Source organism: Haliotis asinina, chromosome 2 (assembly GCF_037392515.1).
Source record: "Haliotis asinina isolate JCU_RB_2024 chromosome 2, JCU_Hal_asi_v2, whole genome shotgun sequence".
NCBI classification, from domain to species: Eukaryota; Metazoa; Mollusca; class Gastropoda; order Lepetellida; family Haliotidae; genus Haliotis; species Haliotis asinina.
Genome location: NC_090281.1, coordinates 51055387 through 51076086, shown reverse-complemented (window position 1 = coordinate 51076086; position 20700 = coordinate 51055387). Strand labels below are relative to the sequence as shown.

Genomic DNA, 20700 nt, shown 5'->3' with positions numbered 1-20700 from the left:
ATTTAAAAACTATATATGGTACGTATTTACTGCTGTAGTCACAAAAAACACTCTTTAAAAATATAATAATACGAGTTGTACAATGGTCTCGCTTATCTCGCCAAGAAATTTCCGAATACGAAACAATATTCCAATTGGGAATACTCATTGGATAGTACATGAGCATATAGAATATATATCTTTGCCTTTGTGTAAAGAAATGCACAAAATTACGTAACTATTAAATCAAATAAATTCATATGGAAATATTTTGTTTTAATGTATCTGCAAGGATACCTGATACTAAAACACGTTCAATACGTGACAATGTCGAAATGAATTCCCCCAGCAATCTTCAGTGGAGGAGGTAAAAAATCTCCAAGATGGCGACGTTTTGGCTCGTCGCTTCCGTGATCACTAGTTTCAAACTCCTGTTAATGCCAACATAGTACGTGTCTGTAATATTTAAATGGTTGAGAACGTTTTTGTTATATTTCTTCATCACGTATGCATTGTTTGGGAGACATGGCACGATTAGTTGTTGTGTGTCAACATGTACACGTGTCACATACCGGCACATGTGAAAGGGAAACAACTTTGTAGTCTCAATACCAAGTTGTTGAATGTTAAACGCACCAAAAATATGGGATCCTTGGATCTACCATTTGCCTTGGATCTACCGTTTGCTCGCCAGTCCACTTTGTTCCTTTTCACATGGGCTACTTTGAGCTGTAGTGAACTGATAATTTAAAGACTCAAGAAGTTATTGTGTACCATGGTTGAATAAATTCAACTTCATGTTATTGTATGTTCCGTAAGAGTTCATCCCGTGACAGATTTTAGAAAAGTATATAAGAGAATGGAAATATTGAGATATTTTGGGATTACTAATAACAGAGACCATATGCCGAACAGACACACACACACACACACATATATACATATATATGGTCTCTGCAAATAACGTGTTTACATGGTTTTGCAGCCGATCAACAGATTTTGAAGTTCATCGAAACTGGTTGGCGATAACCCATAGTCTACCTGTCAAAGACTGGTATAATGAGGTAGGACTTTGTATTTGCTTTTAGAAATATGTAAATGATAATAAATTAATTAGCTGCTGTTGGGACCATATTTAATAGCCGATATTGTGAGCATGCCTGATTGGAGGGCTGCCAATTTAGAGAGCTTTCACTGTATCATACGTTCTGATATGTCTCCACTATACCATAGATGCATCTACGGCCCTGCCTGATGAATTTATTACCTCCCTTGGATGGCTTTTTCCCCAATCAGGTGCCTACACTGGGAAGTTGAGGGAACCAATCACAACTCACTTTCCCTTTTTAAATTACCTAACTGATTGAATTTGGCAGCGCAAATGATGCAGAGGTACTCTGAAAGAGGTAGAAAGAGTTTGTCCATGTAATTTTTGAAGTTTGAGACCTGTCAATTTGTCTGCATGATTTCCTCAAAATCTGAGTCACTGCGAATAAACCTTCACAGTTGCAATGGCTATCTTTGTTGACACTGACAAGCCCAGTTGTAACGACAGCTTAGCTGATTGGTTGCTGTGAGAATGCAGAGCGAGAAAGGGATGTAACAAATTATCTGGCCGAGCCTTAGATGCATCCAGGGTAAAGTGGAAAGCTATCAGAACATGTACACTGGAGATATCAAGGATGCCACTGCATATGACAACTCAGTAAATTATGATATTTGTCAAAATCATCTTTTTGTTTAAAAATTATATTTAGAATGATCTTCAAGGTGTAGTACATGCAGTAAAAGTGGTAACTGGATCTCAGTCAAGGCTTTATTGCTGAAATATATGTGAAATGTTATTTTTATTGAAAGAGGGCCAGTGGGGAGTCAAAGATAAGACTAGTCACCAGTAAACTTTCTTTGTCATAAGTGTCAGAAAAAGTATTAAATACATTGTATTCCATTTGTGTTGGTTGTTGCATATCATGTCAGTCACTCGTTAAGCTGGACCATCCTTAATTATTTACAGACTGCCATGATATAGTTAAAAATTAGAATAATGCTGACCCTTATTAAAATCAACTATCCCCCAACCCATTTTTGTCCGTTTCCAAAATAATAGACATAACACCATTGAAACTATCAGCAGTCCATATCATTTGTGACATTTAAAGATGATTTAAATATGTTTGTGGTTTTATTTACCCAAGTGATTTAGTATGCATGAAAGAAATATTTTTGCAGAAGACATCTGAATGGACGTTGGATTATCCCCCCTTGTTTGCCTGGCTGGAGATGGCGCTGTCCCAAGTGGCCCAATATTTTGACAAAAACATGCTGGTTGTGTCCAACCTGAACTATGCTAGTGAAGCCACAGTGCTGTTTCAAAAGCTTTCTGTCATTGGAACTGATTTCGTCTTTGTCTATGCAGTGAATCAGTGAGTACCTATGTTTTGAGGTGGTATTTTTATGTCAAGAACTGTTTGGTCACTGTTCAGTCGGTAACATGTGCACCAGACATGTTATTTTGGACAGGCAGAATTTTGTGTGGCCATGTCAGAAGAACTACATGTACCATCCTATAAAATTATCAGTAGTTCATGAACGTAGTAATACATTATGTCAATCTAAGAATCATTATTCGTTACACTCCTTCATTGAGTCAAACAAACCCAAGTAGGATGTCATGTCAGGTAATCTTTGAGTGACATGTGACTGTCCAATCAAATGCAAGAAGGACAATCAGATTTAGTCAATCACACAATGGCTACTGTTTAGGTTTTGACGGCAATGTTTAACTGTTTTTAACTGTTACTGACACTGATCTCCCAACACATGAAAATCCACAAAAAACACAGATGTTTGATCTGCAGTGTATAGGCTTTCTCATGTGATGTTCCCATTAGGTAATATTTCCGCAAGCTGACATCCTTGAATATTGACAAAAACGCTATTTTCAGCAACTGTTTACTCAGTGTTGTTGCATGTTCCATGTGCATCACATGAAAACGATTGTGCGGAAAATAGCATTTGGAATCATTTAGGTACATACTTTTTCAAGGTAAAAGTCCTAAGATATGTGCACATGTAAACTTTTGTGATTTGGTTAGCTGTGTTCTGATTGGTCAGTTGGGAAGGTTAGCTGGCGGGACCTTCTACTAGGGTTTGTAAGACTCAGTAATAAGAAGTGTAACAAATAATACTGAGCCATAGTATGCTCATCCTCGATATCTCCAGGGTATACACTCCGATAAGTCTCCACTATACCCTGGACGCATCTACGGCTCTGCCAGATAAATTTATTACCTCCCTTTGCTGGCTCCGCCTTCTCACAGTAGCCAATCAGCTAGGCCGCCGTTATAACAGAGCTTGCCAGTGTCAACAAAGGTAGCGGTCGCAACTGCGAAGGTTTGCCCACAGTGCGTCCCAGATTTTAGGGAAATCATACAAACAAATTGACAGGTTCGAAACTTTAAAACAACATATGGAAGAACGTCGTCTAACTCTTCCAGAGAACCTCTGCATGGTTTGTGTTGCCAAGTATAATCGGTTAGATAATTCAAAAAACGAAAGTGAGTTCTGATTGGTTCGCTCAACTTCCCAGCGTAGACACCTGACTGGATGAAAAGACAGTCAAGGGAGATAATAAATTTATTTGGCAGAGCCGTAGATGCGTCCAGGGTATAGTGGAGACTTATCGGAACGTATACCCTGGAGATATCGAGGATGTAGTATGCTTAGACTGAACATTATGTGTTTTGACAATATCATGTTTTTTTGTTTTGTTTTTAGAAAAACATGCACAGCATGTTCTTTCAACAAGCTATAAAGAAGTGGTAATATAAGAGTAATAACATATAAGGAACACTTTGTTTGAGAGTGTCTCAGGTGTTTCAAGTTCATAAATGTACTGTCTCATGTGAATCGTGAGTAGAGAAAGACCTTTATCCATCGGAGAGTTTTTGTGCAGCTCAATAAAAATGCACAGGTATATTATTTATTCATTTTAGGTGAAAATGGGTATTACAGAAGCAAATGATCTATTTTCCAGGTTTTGTAGGAAATGTTTAAAGCCTAGTCGAAAAGATGAGACACAGGACTTGTTTGAGAGTCCCAAACTCATCACATGTGTTCTGCTGCTGGCCAACTTTGGACTTCTGATTGTTGATCGTATCCTTGCCTTGCCAGAAAGCTGTTGGGATGGGTTGTCAGCCATGACTCACAGAGTTATCTCCCTTTAATTAACTCTTCACAGCAACATCCCATTTGTGGCATTTGTATTATATTGTATTATTGCTGGCTGAACTCAACTGAACTCAGTTTACTCTCAGGTGACTGTCAATTGCTTCAGAGGTATGACATGTACATCCTTATAGGTATATCCTAATCTACAGGTATACAGTATATATGAAGGTAATAAAAATCAGCATCTTCAGTTAGCAGTATTGACAAATACTGGAGAATATTCATTGGTGAAACAACTGAACTGACTTCATGACTCACAAAAACAAATACGTACAAACTTGAAATTTCAGCTTGACCATCTAGCCAGCTTTACAGAAATTTTACTAGCTCTTTTCAAAAGTCACTGGCTACTAGGCAGGTAGACAGCTATTGTGGTCACTGAGTTGGACAGTGGAGACTATTTATGAAACAACCTATCATACTACTAACCACAGGTTTTCTAGTCCTGTTGGTTCATGGATCCAACTCAAGATCCAGATGACATATGATGCCATTATCAAACAACATCTTTAAATTTTATTATTCTTGAAAAATATCACTATCTAAATTCAAGGAATGAAATTTGTTTGGCGAAAGGAGAAGTCAACTTGTCTTGGCTAAAAACTCTATCACCATTAATATTCATTTTAAAATAGCCTTTGCTTGAAATATGTTCATAGTTTACTTGAGTAGGGGAAGGGCTATATCACATTTTTCATTTTATCCCACATTGACCAGCACCCTCTGTCATCCTCATAAGAATTACATTACAACAGGCTCATTCCCCTATGTATGGATATTTTTATGTGTGGTGTTGTCAGTGGATAAAGACTGCAATCATTTCAGATACAGAAACAAATATTTCTTTCACCACAAATTAGCATAGCAACACAGATTTATAAAAATTATAATCTTTCTCTGTACTTTCACTGAAAGATGGGCTTTTGTTTTGACTTAACCACCCAGACATACATTTCCAGTACAATGGCTTCCTGACTGGTGTGCTGCTTTTGTCTATTGTGCGACTGCATGAGGTAAACTATATGATGCAACATACCCTAATGATTGATAAATTATTCATAAATTATATAAATAAATCGTAAATTCTCATAAATTATTTGCCATCTGTCAAATCTTCATTCATAACAATTACTTCCTATTTGTATGGATTGGTTTGAGATAACTAGTTTTGTACTTCAGGTATTAATTAAGTGGCTGAAATCAGAGATTGGTATTAAAGAGATGGTAAAACTGGATTAAAATTTATAGGTATCAGTTTCATTTGATAGTAAAGTATGATAACTCGTTCAAAAAATAATTATCCCAGATCCAAATTTTAGATGGGGACAAGCAGAAGCACAAAAGAGCAGGCAAAGATTCTCAGTCTAAATCAGTTTTGTTTTGTGCAACTTTCCAAATATTATCTCATCTTTTCAGGGCAGAAACATCTCTAGTGCCTTTTGGTTTACTGTACTGCTCAACTTGAAGCACATCTACCTGTATATCGCTCCTGCATACTTCGTCTACCTCCTGCGCTGCTACTGCTTCAGGAGTGCCCCAGGTAATTTAAGGTCAAGGTCAATTATGTGTGTGAATTGGGAGTAGACGTCAGTGATTATATAATTAGTCAAGTGATATGATGTGTTTGTTTTGTGTTATATTTAATGGTGTGTTCTGCAGTATTCAGTCTATATGATAATAGTATACATTTATGCAGCTGGGTTGGATGATCCAGTGATTGACACCCTGAGCATTGATCCTTGCAAATGCTATAAATTACATGAAGTTATCCAAGTTATCACACTTTGGCATTCATCTAAATGACAGCTTACCTGGAACATGTGAATGATAGCTTACATGGACCATTCGTTTATTGTTTCAGATGGGACAATACAGTGGAGATCGTTCTCCATCATCAAACTCTTCAGTCTAGGTTTTACGGTCATGTCAGTCTTTGGGATATCATTCGGACCTTTCATATACATGGTGAGACTTTACTGAAAATGTTGTGCTGAGACATCAGCCTCCACAAAAAAAGAAGTGAGAGTGCTATTAATAGAATTTGTTCTTAACTGAGACCTTAATCTCAGATATAATATATGTTACATTTGACCGCTTTCTAAATGTCAGTGTGTATTCATAAGATAGAAACTATAATTATACAATTAACATATATCTTTGTATTACCATTGCATCTCTCATTTTATCAATGAGGTTAAGCAGGTGTTGTTTTGATGCCTAAACTGTTAAACAGAGAAACGAGATTGGTAAGTTTTCTGTGTTTACTGGTTTTTGAGGAATGTGGATTAGAAAAGTTCAAGATGTTATAGGTGAGGGTTGGATGTCCAGTTTCATCTTGATTGTTATTCTAAGTGATTCATCACCAAACCTTTCCTTGTGGCTTCTCAGATAAAGTGGTAAACATCTAAGATCTGCATCTCTTTGGTTTCCCTCCAGTATCAATCTGGCATACTATGATATACTCATGGAAACAAATAAGGGAACACATGAATATACAGGTGTTTCTTTATTCTTTTCCAAGTTTCTTCACAAGGATTATATTCCACTGTGAGTGAAATTCTGGAAATTACAATAGGAACACTTGTACTTTCTTGTGTTCTCTTATTTGTTTCTGTTAGTATATATCTGGAATGCTCAGTTCAAGGTGGTGTTACAGCTGGTTCACCCACCTGTATGTATTTTCCCCATGTACATCACACTGACAGTCATTCATTTCCGCCAGGGCCAGCTGCCGCAGGTCTTGTCCCGACTGTTCCCATTCAAGCGAGGTCTGTGCCATGCCTACTGGGCACCAAACTTCTGGGCTCTCTACAATGTTGCTGACAAAGCTGCAACCATTGCAGGTACAATAGACAGGAGCTGAGAGAGAGGGAGGGGATTCCCAGGGCAGGCACAGTAGACAGGAGCAGAGGTGGGAGGGGCACATCCTCTGGCGGACATACAGTAGACAGGAGCAGAGGTGGGAGGGGCACATCCTCTGGCATACATACAGTAGACAGGAGCAGAGGTGGGAGGGGCACATCCTCTAGCGTACATACAGTAGACAGGAGCAGAGGTGGGAGGGGCACATCCTCTGGCGTACATACAGTAGACAGGAGCAGAGGTGGGAGGGGCACATCCTCTAGCGTACATACAGTAGACAGGAGCAGAGGTGGGAGGGGCACATCCTCTGGCGGACATACAGTAGACAGGAGCAGAGGTGGAAGGGGCACATCCTCTGGCGGACATACAGTAGACAGGAGCAGAGGTGGGAGGGGCACATCCTCTGGCGTACATACAGTAGACAGGAGCAGAGGTGGGAGGGGCACATCCTCTGGCGTACATACAGTAGACAGGAGCAGAGGTGGGAGGGGCACATCCTCTGGCGGACATTCAGTAGACAGGAGCAGAGGTGGGAGGGGCACATCCTCTGGCGTACATACAGTAGACAGGAGCAGAGGTGGGAGGGGCACATCCTCTGGCGGACATTCAGTAGACAGGAGCAGAGGTGGGAGGGGCACATCCTCTGGCGGACATTCAGTAGACAGGAGCAGAGGTGGGAGGGGCACATCCTCTGGCGTACATACAGTAGACAGGAGCAGAGGTGGGAGGGGCACATCCTCTGGCGGACATACAGTAGACAGGAGGAGGCATATGAAAATGGGAACTTTCTGCTGCAGATACAGTAGATGGGAGTGGAGAGTCAATATGCTGTTGTAGATATATTTGTGGTTATTGTCAGTCTCGTGTCTCAGTATCTCTCATGTGTCTCACTGTGTGTTACTGTGTCTGTGTCTTGCTGTATCCAGGTGTGCGGTTGAAGGTAGTCCAACCAGATGCTATGGGGTCGGCAGCGATGACCGGTGGTCTTGTACAGGAGTTCCAACATACGATACTGCCCTCTGTGACCCCACTGGCCACCATGGTGCTCACACTTATCGCTATGATGGTAAGGCACCACTTAGTATAAACAGTGCCAGTTATTTGACGTTACATAAATTTTCATGAACAATTTCAATATTCTTCCTTCCAGTTGCTTGATATACTTTCATAGTTGACTTGAGCAGAGGAAGGGATATGTCTCATTTTTCATTTTATCCCACATTGACCAGCACCCTCTGTCATCCTCATAAGAATTATTATTGTTCCCCTATGTATGGATATTGTTATGTGTGGTGTTGTCAGTGGATAAAGGCTGCAATCATTTCGGATACAGAAACAAATATTTCTTTCACCACAAATTAGCATAGCAACACAGATTTATAAAAATTATAATCTTTATCTGTACCCCACTGGCCACTATGGTGCTCACACATATCGCTATGATGGTAAGGCACCACTTAGTATAAACAGTGCCATATGTTTCAACTTTACTTACATTTTCATGAACAGTCTCAATATTCTTGCTCCTGATTCCTCTATCAAATAAGAAAATGCAAAAGAAGTGCTTTGGGGGGTTAAATACAATGAAATTATCTGAAAATATATTTGAAATATCCTTACAATGACAGAAATAACACAGATATGTCACCTTGACAGTTAAGGATAGTAGACATATATTGTACAACAAGACTACTGCCACTCTGTTGCCTCCTAGGGCAGTGGGGTAGCCTAGTGGTTAAAGTGTTTGCCCATCATGCTGAATACCCGGGTTTGATTCCCCATATGGGTACAATATGTGAAGCCCATTTCAGGTGTCCCTTGCTGTGATATTGCTGGAGTATTGCTCACTCACTCACTCACTCACTTAATCACTATATCCTCCTGTTTCAGCCTTCTATGATGAAACTCTGGTACAACCCACGAGGGACTCTCAGTTTCCTCCGCTGTCTTACGCTGTGTGCCTTTGCCTCCTTCATGTTCGGCTGGCACGTTCATGAAAAGGCCATCTTGCTCATCCTCATCCCACTGATGTAAGTGTGGTACAAGTCATTACTCAACTTCTGGTAATAAAGTGGGGATTAGATCAGATCTAGTCCAGACACACAGACAGACACACAGACAGACACACAGACAATATGTTGAACTGAAGCAATTATTTTGAGCATATTGAAGTTAGCATTTCAATATGTTGAAATGAGTATCGCAAGAATGTTAAGCATATAACACTGTTCTTTCAGATTGTTGTCAATGGAGAGGAAGAAAGAAGCTCAGATATTTCTTATTTTATCAACCATTGGTGGATACTCATTATTTCCCCTTCTGTTTACTCAGTTTGGTAAGTACAGCTGTCACACACAACACTGAACCTCTTCTTGTTTAATCATTTCAGTGTGCTGTCACGCTCAGAGTTGCTTGCAGTACCTGTTATATGAATACTGACAAAGGTTGGCTGTTCAGTCTTGGCTAGAGAGTTGCAGAGTTGGTTCCCAAATGCGCAGACTGATGCTCATGCTGTTGATCCCTGGATTGTCCAGACTTGATTATTTACAGACAGCCATCATATAGGTAGAATATTACCGAGTGTGGTGTAAAACTAACCTCACTCACTCACTTACTTATGGATTTCAGTCAAGAGACCTGCATCACTTGAAGCTTGTGTTCTACATTGAGCTGACAAGCTGCAATGCACTCGTTTGTATAATGTAATACCTTTTGTTTCAGAAACACCAATAAAAATACTTCTACTGGCACTATATAGCTTTTATGCCTTCACAAGTCTGGGAAGGATTCATGGGTAAGTTGTGAACCATATGTCCTGAGGCTTCCTGTTAAGGGAAAAGGTGCCTGTAGAAAGACTGTATTTGTGGCCTAGTGGATAGACAATCTTCTCAGAGGATTGAATGTTTGCATTTTGATTGTTGTCTATATGGCAAACCTGATAATTCGGGTTGGGATTGGTCATCAGAAACCCATGCCTCTTGTAAGAGGTGACTAATGGGATTGCGTTGTTAGGTCTGCTGAGTTGGTTGACACATGTTATGATATCCCATTTGTGTAGATTGATGCTCATGCTATTGATCACTTGATAGTCTGGTCCTGAGTTGACTATTTACAGACAGCCACCATATAGCTGGAATATGTAATATTCCTGAGTGTGGCGCAAAACAAAATTCACACTCACCATGACTCTGTGTCCCAGTCTACCCAGCTGTGAATTTGGTACATCGATAGGATGAGAGAGCCACAATAAAACTTGGGGCGCCTAGTGACAGCAAGAGTTGTATACTCCCCAGGGAGTTGAGATTTGTAGTACTATATGATGCTGAGACGGACATCCAATGAGAGAGGAAAACAAATACCAGCACCTTGAGCAAGCAATAGTTGCATGGACATGTGCACTGTATAACTATCCCAAACATCCTGTAATAACTGTCTGTTATGGTATACTCATGATTTGACAAAAGAGACCAAAAACACTCTCCCTCACTCACTCCATAATTCCTGGTGTTTCAGTATCCCGGCTCGGCCAACTGCCTTGCCCCTGTTGTCCACCCTGGAGAGCCTTTACCTGCTTGGAATTGTTCCTCTTGAAATGTACAACAGTATTGGCCACCATGCACTGGGCCTGTCACAGAGACTCCCTTTTGTCCCTCTGCTATTGACATCTGTTTATTGCGCAATAGGCGTCACATACTGCTGGCTTAAATTTTACTGGCTTACACTCTCTGATAGACCAAAAAAACAGAAAAGCAGTTAATATGTATGCAAATGTTAATAAATATTTGTTTTGTTTTTTTCCTTGGTTTTTGTGTTGTCACTATGGTGATGGTATTCTGAAAGTATCAGCATTCCAAGAGCTTTAGTGAAGGATAATCAGACTTCATTGGAATAACCCACCCTTTTGCAACCCACCCTTGTCCTAAGGGTTAAGTAACTGGATGTGGTAGTAGGGCTCTTTGACATGGTTAAAACCTGTCATTGTATCCCAGTTATGTAGACTGACAGTCATGGTGTCAGGCTTGGGATTAAGGCCAACAATACAGAACTGGAATGTTGTTGACAATAAATGACAAACAAACCAACAAATCATGAAAGGAAGATATATAATCAGTCTGTACTTTCTCCTCCCCACAGCACCTTGATAATTAGCATCAGCCATTACACAGCATGTTGAATCAACTAAAGTAGAATATCAAACAAACGCCTGGTTGTGAGGGATCAAAAGGTTCTTGTTTCTGTAATCATGAAATCACTCATGCTGCTTTCATTGACACTCCTAACCTGTGGTTAAAGAATGACCCCAAGTCACAGTCAAACCAGTGACTGAAAGCATAAGCAGCATTTCATATCACATGGGTAAGAAGATACACAATCAGTCAAGTCACAGTCAAACTAGTGACTGAAAACTTCACAGGTGATCTGACCTGTGAGGGTCCAGAGTAGAAAAGGCCTTCACCAACCAATGCTTGCCATAAAAGGCGACTATGCTTGTCATAAGAGACAACTAATGGGATCGGGTGGTCACACTTACTGAGTTGGTTGACACATATCATCGGTTCCCGTTTGCACAGGTCAGTGCTCATGCTGCTGATCACTGGATTGTCTGGTCCAGACTCTGTTATATACAGACCGCCGCCCTATAGCTGGAATATAGCTGAGTGTGGCGTAAAACTGAAGTCACTCACACTCACTCACTCACAGGTGATATTGACATGAGTGAGTTTAGTTTTAGGCCACTTTTTTTACAGTATTCCAGCAATATTGCGGTGGGGGACACCAGAAAATGGCCTTCATACATTGTACCCATGTGGGGAATCGAACCCGGGTCTTTGGCGTGACGAGCGAACGCTTTAACCATTAGGCTACCCCATCGCTCCTGACATGTCAGTTCCTGTAACAGGTATGAGTCACTGGTACCTATTCTGACTAGAATTGGTGACATTACAGAATACAGTGTTAACACAAGACAATGCATTGGCACACAAACTGAACTTTATTGCTTTTCCAACATGCAAAGAGTAAATACATCAACCAGTCTTGCATAATAGTGCTAACATTTATATATATTAGGATACAAACCTGGTAACTATTCAGTTTAGCCTGACTATTTATCACACGATATCAATTACTAGATTTATTGATATGGTCATGCATACAACATGTACTGAAACTGTCAAAAGTGTAAAAGTCAGACTGCAGGAGAACACATGCATCTGACCTTTATATTCCTTGTGTGTATCACAAATTAAAAGATATGTTCATCACCATCTTGTTAAAACTGGAACCCCATGCTCAATGCTACTATGCAAGGATCTGAAAACATCAGCCAATAAGAATGCACATTTCTCCAGCTTTACTGCAAACATGCTAATTCCATGTCGTCTTAAGTAAAAACCTTAGCAGATGAAAACTGTGGTATGCATAAGGTGACCAAGATAGTATGGCTCTCAATCGATGGTACTACCAGGTACCCACCCTCTGATGGAGTTTACATATGCATATGAGTAAGCAGTTGGGAATATGACAGAATAATGGTAATATACATAGCCCTATCAAATGTTTTGTAGTATTGTGCAGGAAAGGCAACAAAAGACCCATCTAAGTAGATATCCTCCAAATCTCATCAAACTTGGATCGTTGTACTTGATAACGCTTCGTGTAGCATTAGTTAATACTACGATGTGAATGATATGGTTGTGATCTTGCATACTTACATACTTCAATTCTCTTTGTTTTCCAACGTAACTCTACCATTTTTGTACCCTGTAAAAACATCTCAGTTTCTAATGTAACAGTTATTGTCTAACTAGATACTGAAAAATTTTGTATAAAGTAAAAATTAAAATATATTCTTTTGTTTCCTCTTAAAATTCACCATGTTGATATGCATAAAATACAATTTCAACACATTTCCATTTCAGTGTTGTAAATAAATCATTCATAGTGAAAGTGACAGGAAGGTGTTTGGTTTCTTTTCAATATTTTATCATTCACTATCAATATAAAAAAAAATATGAAAGTTTACACTAATGTAAAGGAATATCAGAAACAGAAGAAAACCAAAATCTTGGCCTGGTGTAGGAAATTAATTTTTGGGATTATAACACGAACTTCTCATTTTCATTCTCTAATTATGGACACAGGCATCAAACAGTGCTTTCTCTTTAACTTTAATTGATCTTAAAATGGAACACACATGAAACAAGCCAGAGATACAAAGACATAGTGATGTGCCACATACATAGCATAAACATTTACAGACCACATCCATCTAGCTGGAATATTGCAGAGTATGGCATTAAACAACAAATACTTAGCCCCAGGGAGTTATCAAAAATATGTACATGTACAAATAAAACATAAAACCAAATACGGCCCAGGACAATGCTTCATTCCCAGACAAAAGTTTAAGAAATTTACACTTACAAATCGGTGATTTGAGGAGGATTACTCACTAGTTAACTTTGCGGAGTTTGAGAAACTTGAAACTAGAAACACACCTTCACATTAGCAAATGAAATGCTAAAGCTTACTTTACAATGCTGGCATCTTCAGTCAAGACAGAATTTATTACCAGTAAGATCAAGCATACCTAAGGATCTACTTTTGAGGTATTTCATTCAATAAAACTAACGATTCTTGTAAATATCACAGTCACAGATATGTACACATATCACAAGTGAATATACAAGGTCGTATCTGAGTTCAGTGCCTCAACTAGTGAAGGTAAAATATTGCATGCAAAATATAACTTGGCTATATACGTGTGATTGTATTAGATCAATTACTGTAAATCATTTACTTACTTACTTATTTACTTACTTATGTGAATGAAAAAGAAACGAAAATATGAAAATGTCACATTATCAAATTATCTCACACATAAATGTCGTTTTTTGATCGTCCGAGTTTACTGATGTCTTGCAAATGCAATTTGATGGAAGAAAAATAACACTAAATCTGTTATTCATGTCGTCTGCAAAATCTGACAATGGCTACAAAACATTTGGACCCGTGCTTCAAACAATAAATAGTTAACATTGAGGTGTTCGGTAAGATAAATATGTTGTTCACAGGTCCCTCGGACCCCATGAGTTGATGTACCCTAGATGTTTGTACCCCCGGGCTCAGGGAACATAAAAAACATTGAAGGTACACCAACACATGTTCCCCTTGTGACCAGTGAACAGTTTACAATGTATCATGCATAATTTCTAATTAACAGCAATGATGTCATAGTTTCATTTATTTACACTCTTTGTAAAGCAATCCAACAAAACTGTTTCGTTCAGTCATTTTGTTTCCTCTTTTGTTGGTCTCTGAAAACATATATAAACTATGAGGTACTATTTACAATTAGGATATGGATTTGGTACAATTGCAACATGTACATTCAAAGTAGCAGTCAGGTCATATTCCATTAAAAGTGGGTTTCCAAAATGATCAATAAAGTTTATCTTGCTGAAACAAATGTTACCAAACGCAAATTCTGTCATATATTATATACTGAAGTAAGAGCATAATGTACTACTGCTGTACATTAACTCTTTGTTAAAAAGAGACAAGGAATGGATTGGGAGGTCTCTTAGTTGATTCTACATTACTGTCTACAGTAAATCCATCCACACAGACCATTGCAAGCAATACCTGTCCAATTACTATCTACAGATCAAACAAACCATACCTGCCATCCTCACCTGATTATCCCTAGCCATCAGCAATCCTGAGTCTTGGCATTGAAATCTACTTCTATCACCATCAGTGGATATATATCCCAAACATATGGGTAAGAAAACAATTTGAAAAACAGAGGAAACCCAGCAAAAATATCCTGTTTACAGTTTAGACCCGCCCCCATCACATCAGCATCCCATACCAAGGCCGTACCAGTCACCAGATCAGCAGCCAACAGCCAACATGGATGTGACATTCATCCTTAACAAGACACAAACATCGTACAAGCCACTGGTAACGGTTCCATCCAGCTCACCCTAATTGTGAGTCAATATGAGTTTGGGATATCATGTTAAGGTATTAATTGAAGACCCTCCATACAACATCACCAGAAAGAATTTTACATGAGTCCTTCCCTTCAGGAATATGCCCAAATCCAAATCCAGACCCACCATGTTTCCTTACAAAGATTCCTGTGAACTAGCTTCACTATCTTCATCATCATTTGGTCATCTTAGAGAAGTGCACAGTTCAAGAGGAAAGCAGTTCCACTGACATGATGCCGTGAAGGAGAAGCATCCTCTAGTCCAGTTGATGCTGAGAGCAGATGTTGTAGACTCCAAACAGTTACGCACAGATTTACATACCTTCAGTATTAGATCAGTTAAAAGGATCTGAAGTTTACTACTGATTTTTATATCGACTGATTAATCAATATTATTCAGATGTTCATATATGCTGAATGAAATAAAGCATATTTAATCAGCTTTTGCTGGTATCAGTGGCATGTCAAAAGCAAGAGGTGTTGGTAAAACCATTGTGAAGGAGCTAAATTAGATGAGAGAAAGACCATTTTAAGTTGTGTGAAGCTCAAGTTAACTTTTCCAGCCCAAGCAAATCCTGTCAACAGATGACCTCAATCCACTTTAAGAACTGCATGAACGCAGATATTTAGTATGAAATTAACAAGTTTCAGCGTTTCCGTTCTCCAGTATATACAGGATTTTGGCCAGTAAAAATTGCCCAGTACTTGAAGGCTATTGGTTACCATGTCCAATAAAATATCCAAACTGTCTTTTGCCCCTGCTCAAAATGTTACCGAAATTAAAATGGAATTGCTCAAATAATCTTCTAGGAACAGAATCGGCTATAATGAATTTTCATGTCAGCTAAGGTTTTCTTTTAAATTCATTAAACTACGTTCAAAGTGATTGGTCAGTTTGACAGTCATTTGGAAATGATCGCTGTATTTTGTACCTAAAAATGTCACTATAATTACTGTTGCCTCAGAGAATAACAATATTACCATATCGCTTAAATATCATACGTTTGTCGAAATGGCAAGCAGAGAGCAGAAAACACTCTCCAATATTTTTAAGGAAGACATAAGGTTTTGACAACTGAGGATGACACAAAAAACAACAGTAAGGGACAAAATAATTATTCAAGTTCATGTGGCAATCAGTCTTCAAAACTAAAACCTAGTTAATGATGGAAATTTAATCCAGACTGTGATCAGAAGATTTTGTGCATATATATGGTGACCAGCTGTTCAACACCCTGTGGAAACACTGCTTTTTAAATGTGTTGAAACAAAAGTGCTACACTCGTCAAAATATACTGGTAGTCGTTTAGGCAAACATCCCATCCCCTTTATCTCCTGGGCCTGAAGTTCAGGAAAAGCTTTACTAACCCTTGGATCAATTCCTGTAGCTGTCACAGTTGCATTTAATGATGTCTTCTTGCCAGTTTGATTGGCTACACTCCTACAGCTAAAGTACAAATCAGAATGTAAGTTACAAACACACAACTCACATACAACAAACTGTTTGGTAGGCAAATATCAACAACAAGGCATCCCGTCCCATTGATTAGGAACAAGTTTGCAAGAAGAATAATATTTATATCACACAAGCGAACGCTGTCCGGCATCTTTGTGATGGAAAGGACGGCTTCGTGGACACTTAAATATCAGTTTCATGTGGCACACAAATCTTGTATCTAGGAGTTAATTTTAACTACAAGAGACACAGGAATGGATCCATGAGTCAGTGGTGGTTTACCCAAATGTTAGCCCTGGACATGAAGAGGATGCCTCTAAATGTACAGATGTTCCACATGAGAAACATTGATTACTTTAGAACAAAGTCACAGACCAGCGACAGGTGATCTGATGGGTAAGTGTGTGATGGTAGTCGGTTCTCACCAATCTCATGGATGGTAGGCATCATCAACACAGACTTCAGACCCAACTTTTCTGGAGTAAACCACACATAGTCAATAGTTCGACTTAGCTCCCTCATAACGTTATTCCCTCCTCTGACCTTCCACGTGGTGAAGGGAATCTCAGACCCATCTCCAGACAGCTGAGCATAAGAGCTGGCCAGCCCCATTTTACTGTTCTTGAACACTTCATAGACTTTCTCTGTCTGTTCAGCGTTGAAGTCTCCACAGACAATCACTGGAGCATCAATAGTCATAGACTCGAGGATACTGTTAAGAAAATGTCCCTGTTCATATCGGACATCTGAAAATCCACTTTTTGCCTTAAGATGGGTCACAGCAACATAGAACTGCTTGCTGTAATTCTTTGTTTGGAACTTGCAAATGATGGACACCTGATTTGTTTCATATCCCATCAAATTCTGCAAAACAATATTCTCCTGCTTGATGAGATCAAGTTCATCAGTTTTCCAGAAAACTGCACATCCATCAGGTCCATAAGATATTTCACAGTCAAGACAAGGCGAGTAAGGCTTAGGGAAAAATACACCTTTATATCCTTCAGATTTCAGTTTTCCCTCTAAAAACGAGAATTTGTCCACTTCCTGAAGACACAGCACTGATGCATTGTAGGTGAGCAGTTCTTCCAAGATGTGTAAGTGCCGATTGTCCCAGTCGAGAGCTTCAGGAGGACACAGGACAAAGTTGTCATCACCTTGACTCAAGGCTAAAAATACAAAGATACCAGGTAAATACAAGCTACATACAACTTGAAACACAATATTCCAGTAATATCAGGGCGGACACCAGAAATGGGCTTCACACATTGTACCCATGTAGGGAATTGAACCTGAATCTTTGGCGTGAAGTGTGAAGGCTCTAATCGCAAGACTACCCCACTTGATACATGATATGCACACATTGACTCAGAAGACAAAAGACAAAAGAACCATTTTGTAATATATGACATTAGGGTTTCAGAAAGTAGATTTATGAAGTTTTCAACTTACGCAAGCCCCCCCCAAAAAAAACTGGCCTCACAAACTGACACGTTTAATAATGGTATGTGTAGGGATATTTTCATGAAGGATATTTGTACCATTCATAGTTTACAAAACACTAACTGGAACAGACATTTGGAAAGCACCAACTGTCATCCTAATGCACACTTCAACATATTCTTTTTTGATGCAATGTTTCAAAAATTTGTATTCTTAAAGTGATATGTGTTTTGTTTTGGGTAGCATTCTGCATTACCTTCAATCATGTACTCTAACTCATCACGGCTTTTGATAGTGTTCATTTTCCGATTTCATAAAGAATTTCATTTATCAGTGTGACGTATACATAATTTATTTGTTTCCTTGTTGTTTAATGCCACACTCTGCAGTATTCCAGCCATAAGGAAGTGGACTGGAAATTATCAATCATGGACCAGGCAATTCAGTGATAAACACCATGAACATGACCTTCACAATGTTAGATTATGATGGCATGTGTGAACAAAGTAAGTGAGTTTGACCAAATAGTCACCTCTAGTTCATTCTGTCATTATATTCGGACATTGTTGGCATATATTCATGATTTTATATTCCCCACATAATGGTGACCCTTACGTAGTTACATAGACATATACAGACTCCCATCATAAATAACACACACATGACACAGTCAACGAGATTTGATGCACTGACTAAAATCATCCTTTTGAAAAGACGAATAATTGAAATATTCCAAAGAGCCAACATAAACATCAGATAGTGCAGTGTTGCACAAAAAATCCATTTCTACCTAAAAAAAGAAATAGCATACCTTGTGCCAATATGTTCCATTGAAATATTCTTACAGAGGGGCCATTTTCAGCACTTAATGATTTAAACTGCCTCTTTATTAGTGAGGGTAGATTCTTCTTGGACACTTCAGTCTGCACCTCCTTTAACAGGCCCTGAGCTCCAGTAGAGTTTTCATCACTCATCTTCAAGCTGTAATGAGATGGCTTCAAAATAACATTGTTCCTGCAAACACAAACAAAAAGAATGACACAAACTTTGTACAGATTACAATAACTGAAATGACAAACACTACACCAGTTCACATGCAATAGTGAACTGCTTGATAACGGTGTCAGCATGTACAAAATAATGGCTATACCCTATATAAAGCACCTGTATCCAAGGCCAAGACACTTCAACATTATTACCCCATTTGAGTCTGACCATAACTGCCTGTGTGGCAATATATAAGGTTAATAGTGATATGACTTATCCTACAGGGTACCAAGCCACTGCTGGGTGAACAGAGGCAATTTTTTTTAAAAACTCACTTGCCTAAGGTGAGACCTCATGATTCATGTGATTTTTCTGGGGCAGAACTGAAGTCCTAAAAACTCTCAACTGCTGCCAAGCTGCCAAAGATGATCACCCATCCTAGGACTCTCCAAGACAAATACTGCTTACTGACTTGTGACCTGGCTCTGTTCACAGGACAACACAACACACCACCATGAAATCGAAATGTATTGTCCAATACGGTAAGTGTTCTGCCCGTACCCCCACCCATGCATATCGCATGGTAAATATACATTAAAAAAACTCAGAACAGGTATAAAGAAACAATCAATGATCTTATTTCAATGATGGAATATTACACCAGGGAAGGAGCAAATTTACTATTTAAAAAGATGGTGGTATGGGTGGAACTCTTTCCATCCAATACACTGTAATAATGAGATGTATATCCATTGGACTATCCCAACGTTTATCACATCAATTCCTGAAATGTCACTCAAACATGTACAGAATACACATCTGTATCTATGTATCAACAAATGTATAAGCATGAAATGTACATGGTTATGACCTTAAACTGCCCTTTACCCTGTCCACTTGCTGTCTAGCTTCTGTGATTAGAACCACGTGTGAAACATGTCCGTGTAGTTAGTTAAATCACACTGGATGACCCTTATCATCAGTTGATATTAAATAAAGTTATACGACAAAGATACATTACTTGAATCACATGAAGAGACTGTCATTTATGTTTCGAAGCATAAAATATAGAATTTTTAACCTTTCATAATAACGTATGTCTATATAAAACTCACGCGATTAGTTATCAAGCACCACTCCCATTATGAAATGCCGGGTTTTCAGGGATACATTTCATTTGACCTAAAACCGGACACAAGTCAGTTTCACGAAACACCAAGAGTTTAGAAACCGGAAAGTTTTATTTAACACGAGGAAGAAAGGTTACACAAACAATACATTTCGTGATGTCCTCTGAACTTTACAAAACAATTGCCCTTTTAATAGTACCTTTAATCTCTGTAAACGAAGTCAATGGCAACCACAAGCGTACCGGAAGCGCAATGGGGAAATACACATGACTAGGATCCCGTCTATTGATCCGCTGAGAGGACGCGCATTGTAAATAAAATACTAGTAACGTCTTTGGATCGCAGATCACGAGCTCAAGACGTGTTAGTTTGGGTGGAGTCTGGCAGTCTTCCCCGTCGTCCATTCATCCGTCACCTTGTTATAGTTTCACATATTGTTTCATGAGAGAAAAGAAAACAGGAAAAGAAAATGAAGAAAACAATGGATTTTTTGACACGTTAACTTTAATAGACAGCAAATGAAATTATTTCGATCACTTCCTGTAGTATTCATATCATTTATCAGAGGCCATGATAGATATATGTTATGTGATTTCTGCATTTATACAGAGCAC

The 20700-nt window shown here is 38.9% G+C and overlaps 2 protein-coding genes across 2 annotated transcripts; one reads left to right on the top strand and one right to left on the bottom strand.

Annotated features, from left to right (window-relative positions):
• The first annotated feature begins 146 nt into the window (after positions 1-146).
• Positions 147-10869, top strand: LOC137273877 (dolichyl pyrophosphate Glc1Man9GlcNAc2 alpha-1,3-glucosyltransferase-like). The gene is made up of 13 exons (XM_067806773.1): positions 147-427; positions 965-1043; positions 2209-2402; positions 4016-4134; positions 5155-5222; positions 5626-5749; positions 6071-6174; positions 6932-7052; positions 7998-8137; positions 8962-9101; positions 9309-9406; positions 9793-9865; positions 10585-10869. The coding sequence occupies exons 1-13, from the start codon at positions 363-365 to the stop codon at positions 10826-10828; spliced, it is 1569 nt and encodes a 522-aa protein (XP_067662874.1). The 5' UTR covers positions 147-362; the 3' UTR covers positions 10829-10869.
• A 4666-nt stretch (positions 10870-15535) lies between these two features.
• LOC137272636 (nocturnin-like) lies at positions 15536-20312 on the bottom strand. Its single transcript, XM_067805031.1, has 3 exons — positions 20286-20312; positions 18781-18983; positions 15536-17695 (listed from the first exon to the last, which is right to left on the bottom strand). The coding sequence occupies exons 2-3, from the start codon at positions 18941-18943 to the stop codon at positions 16878-16880; spliced, it is 981 nt and encodes a 326-aa protein (XP_067661132.1). The 5' UTR covers positions 18944-18983; positions 20286-20312; the 3' UTR covers positions 15536-16877.
• Positions 20313-20700: the final 388 nt, after the last annotated feature.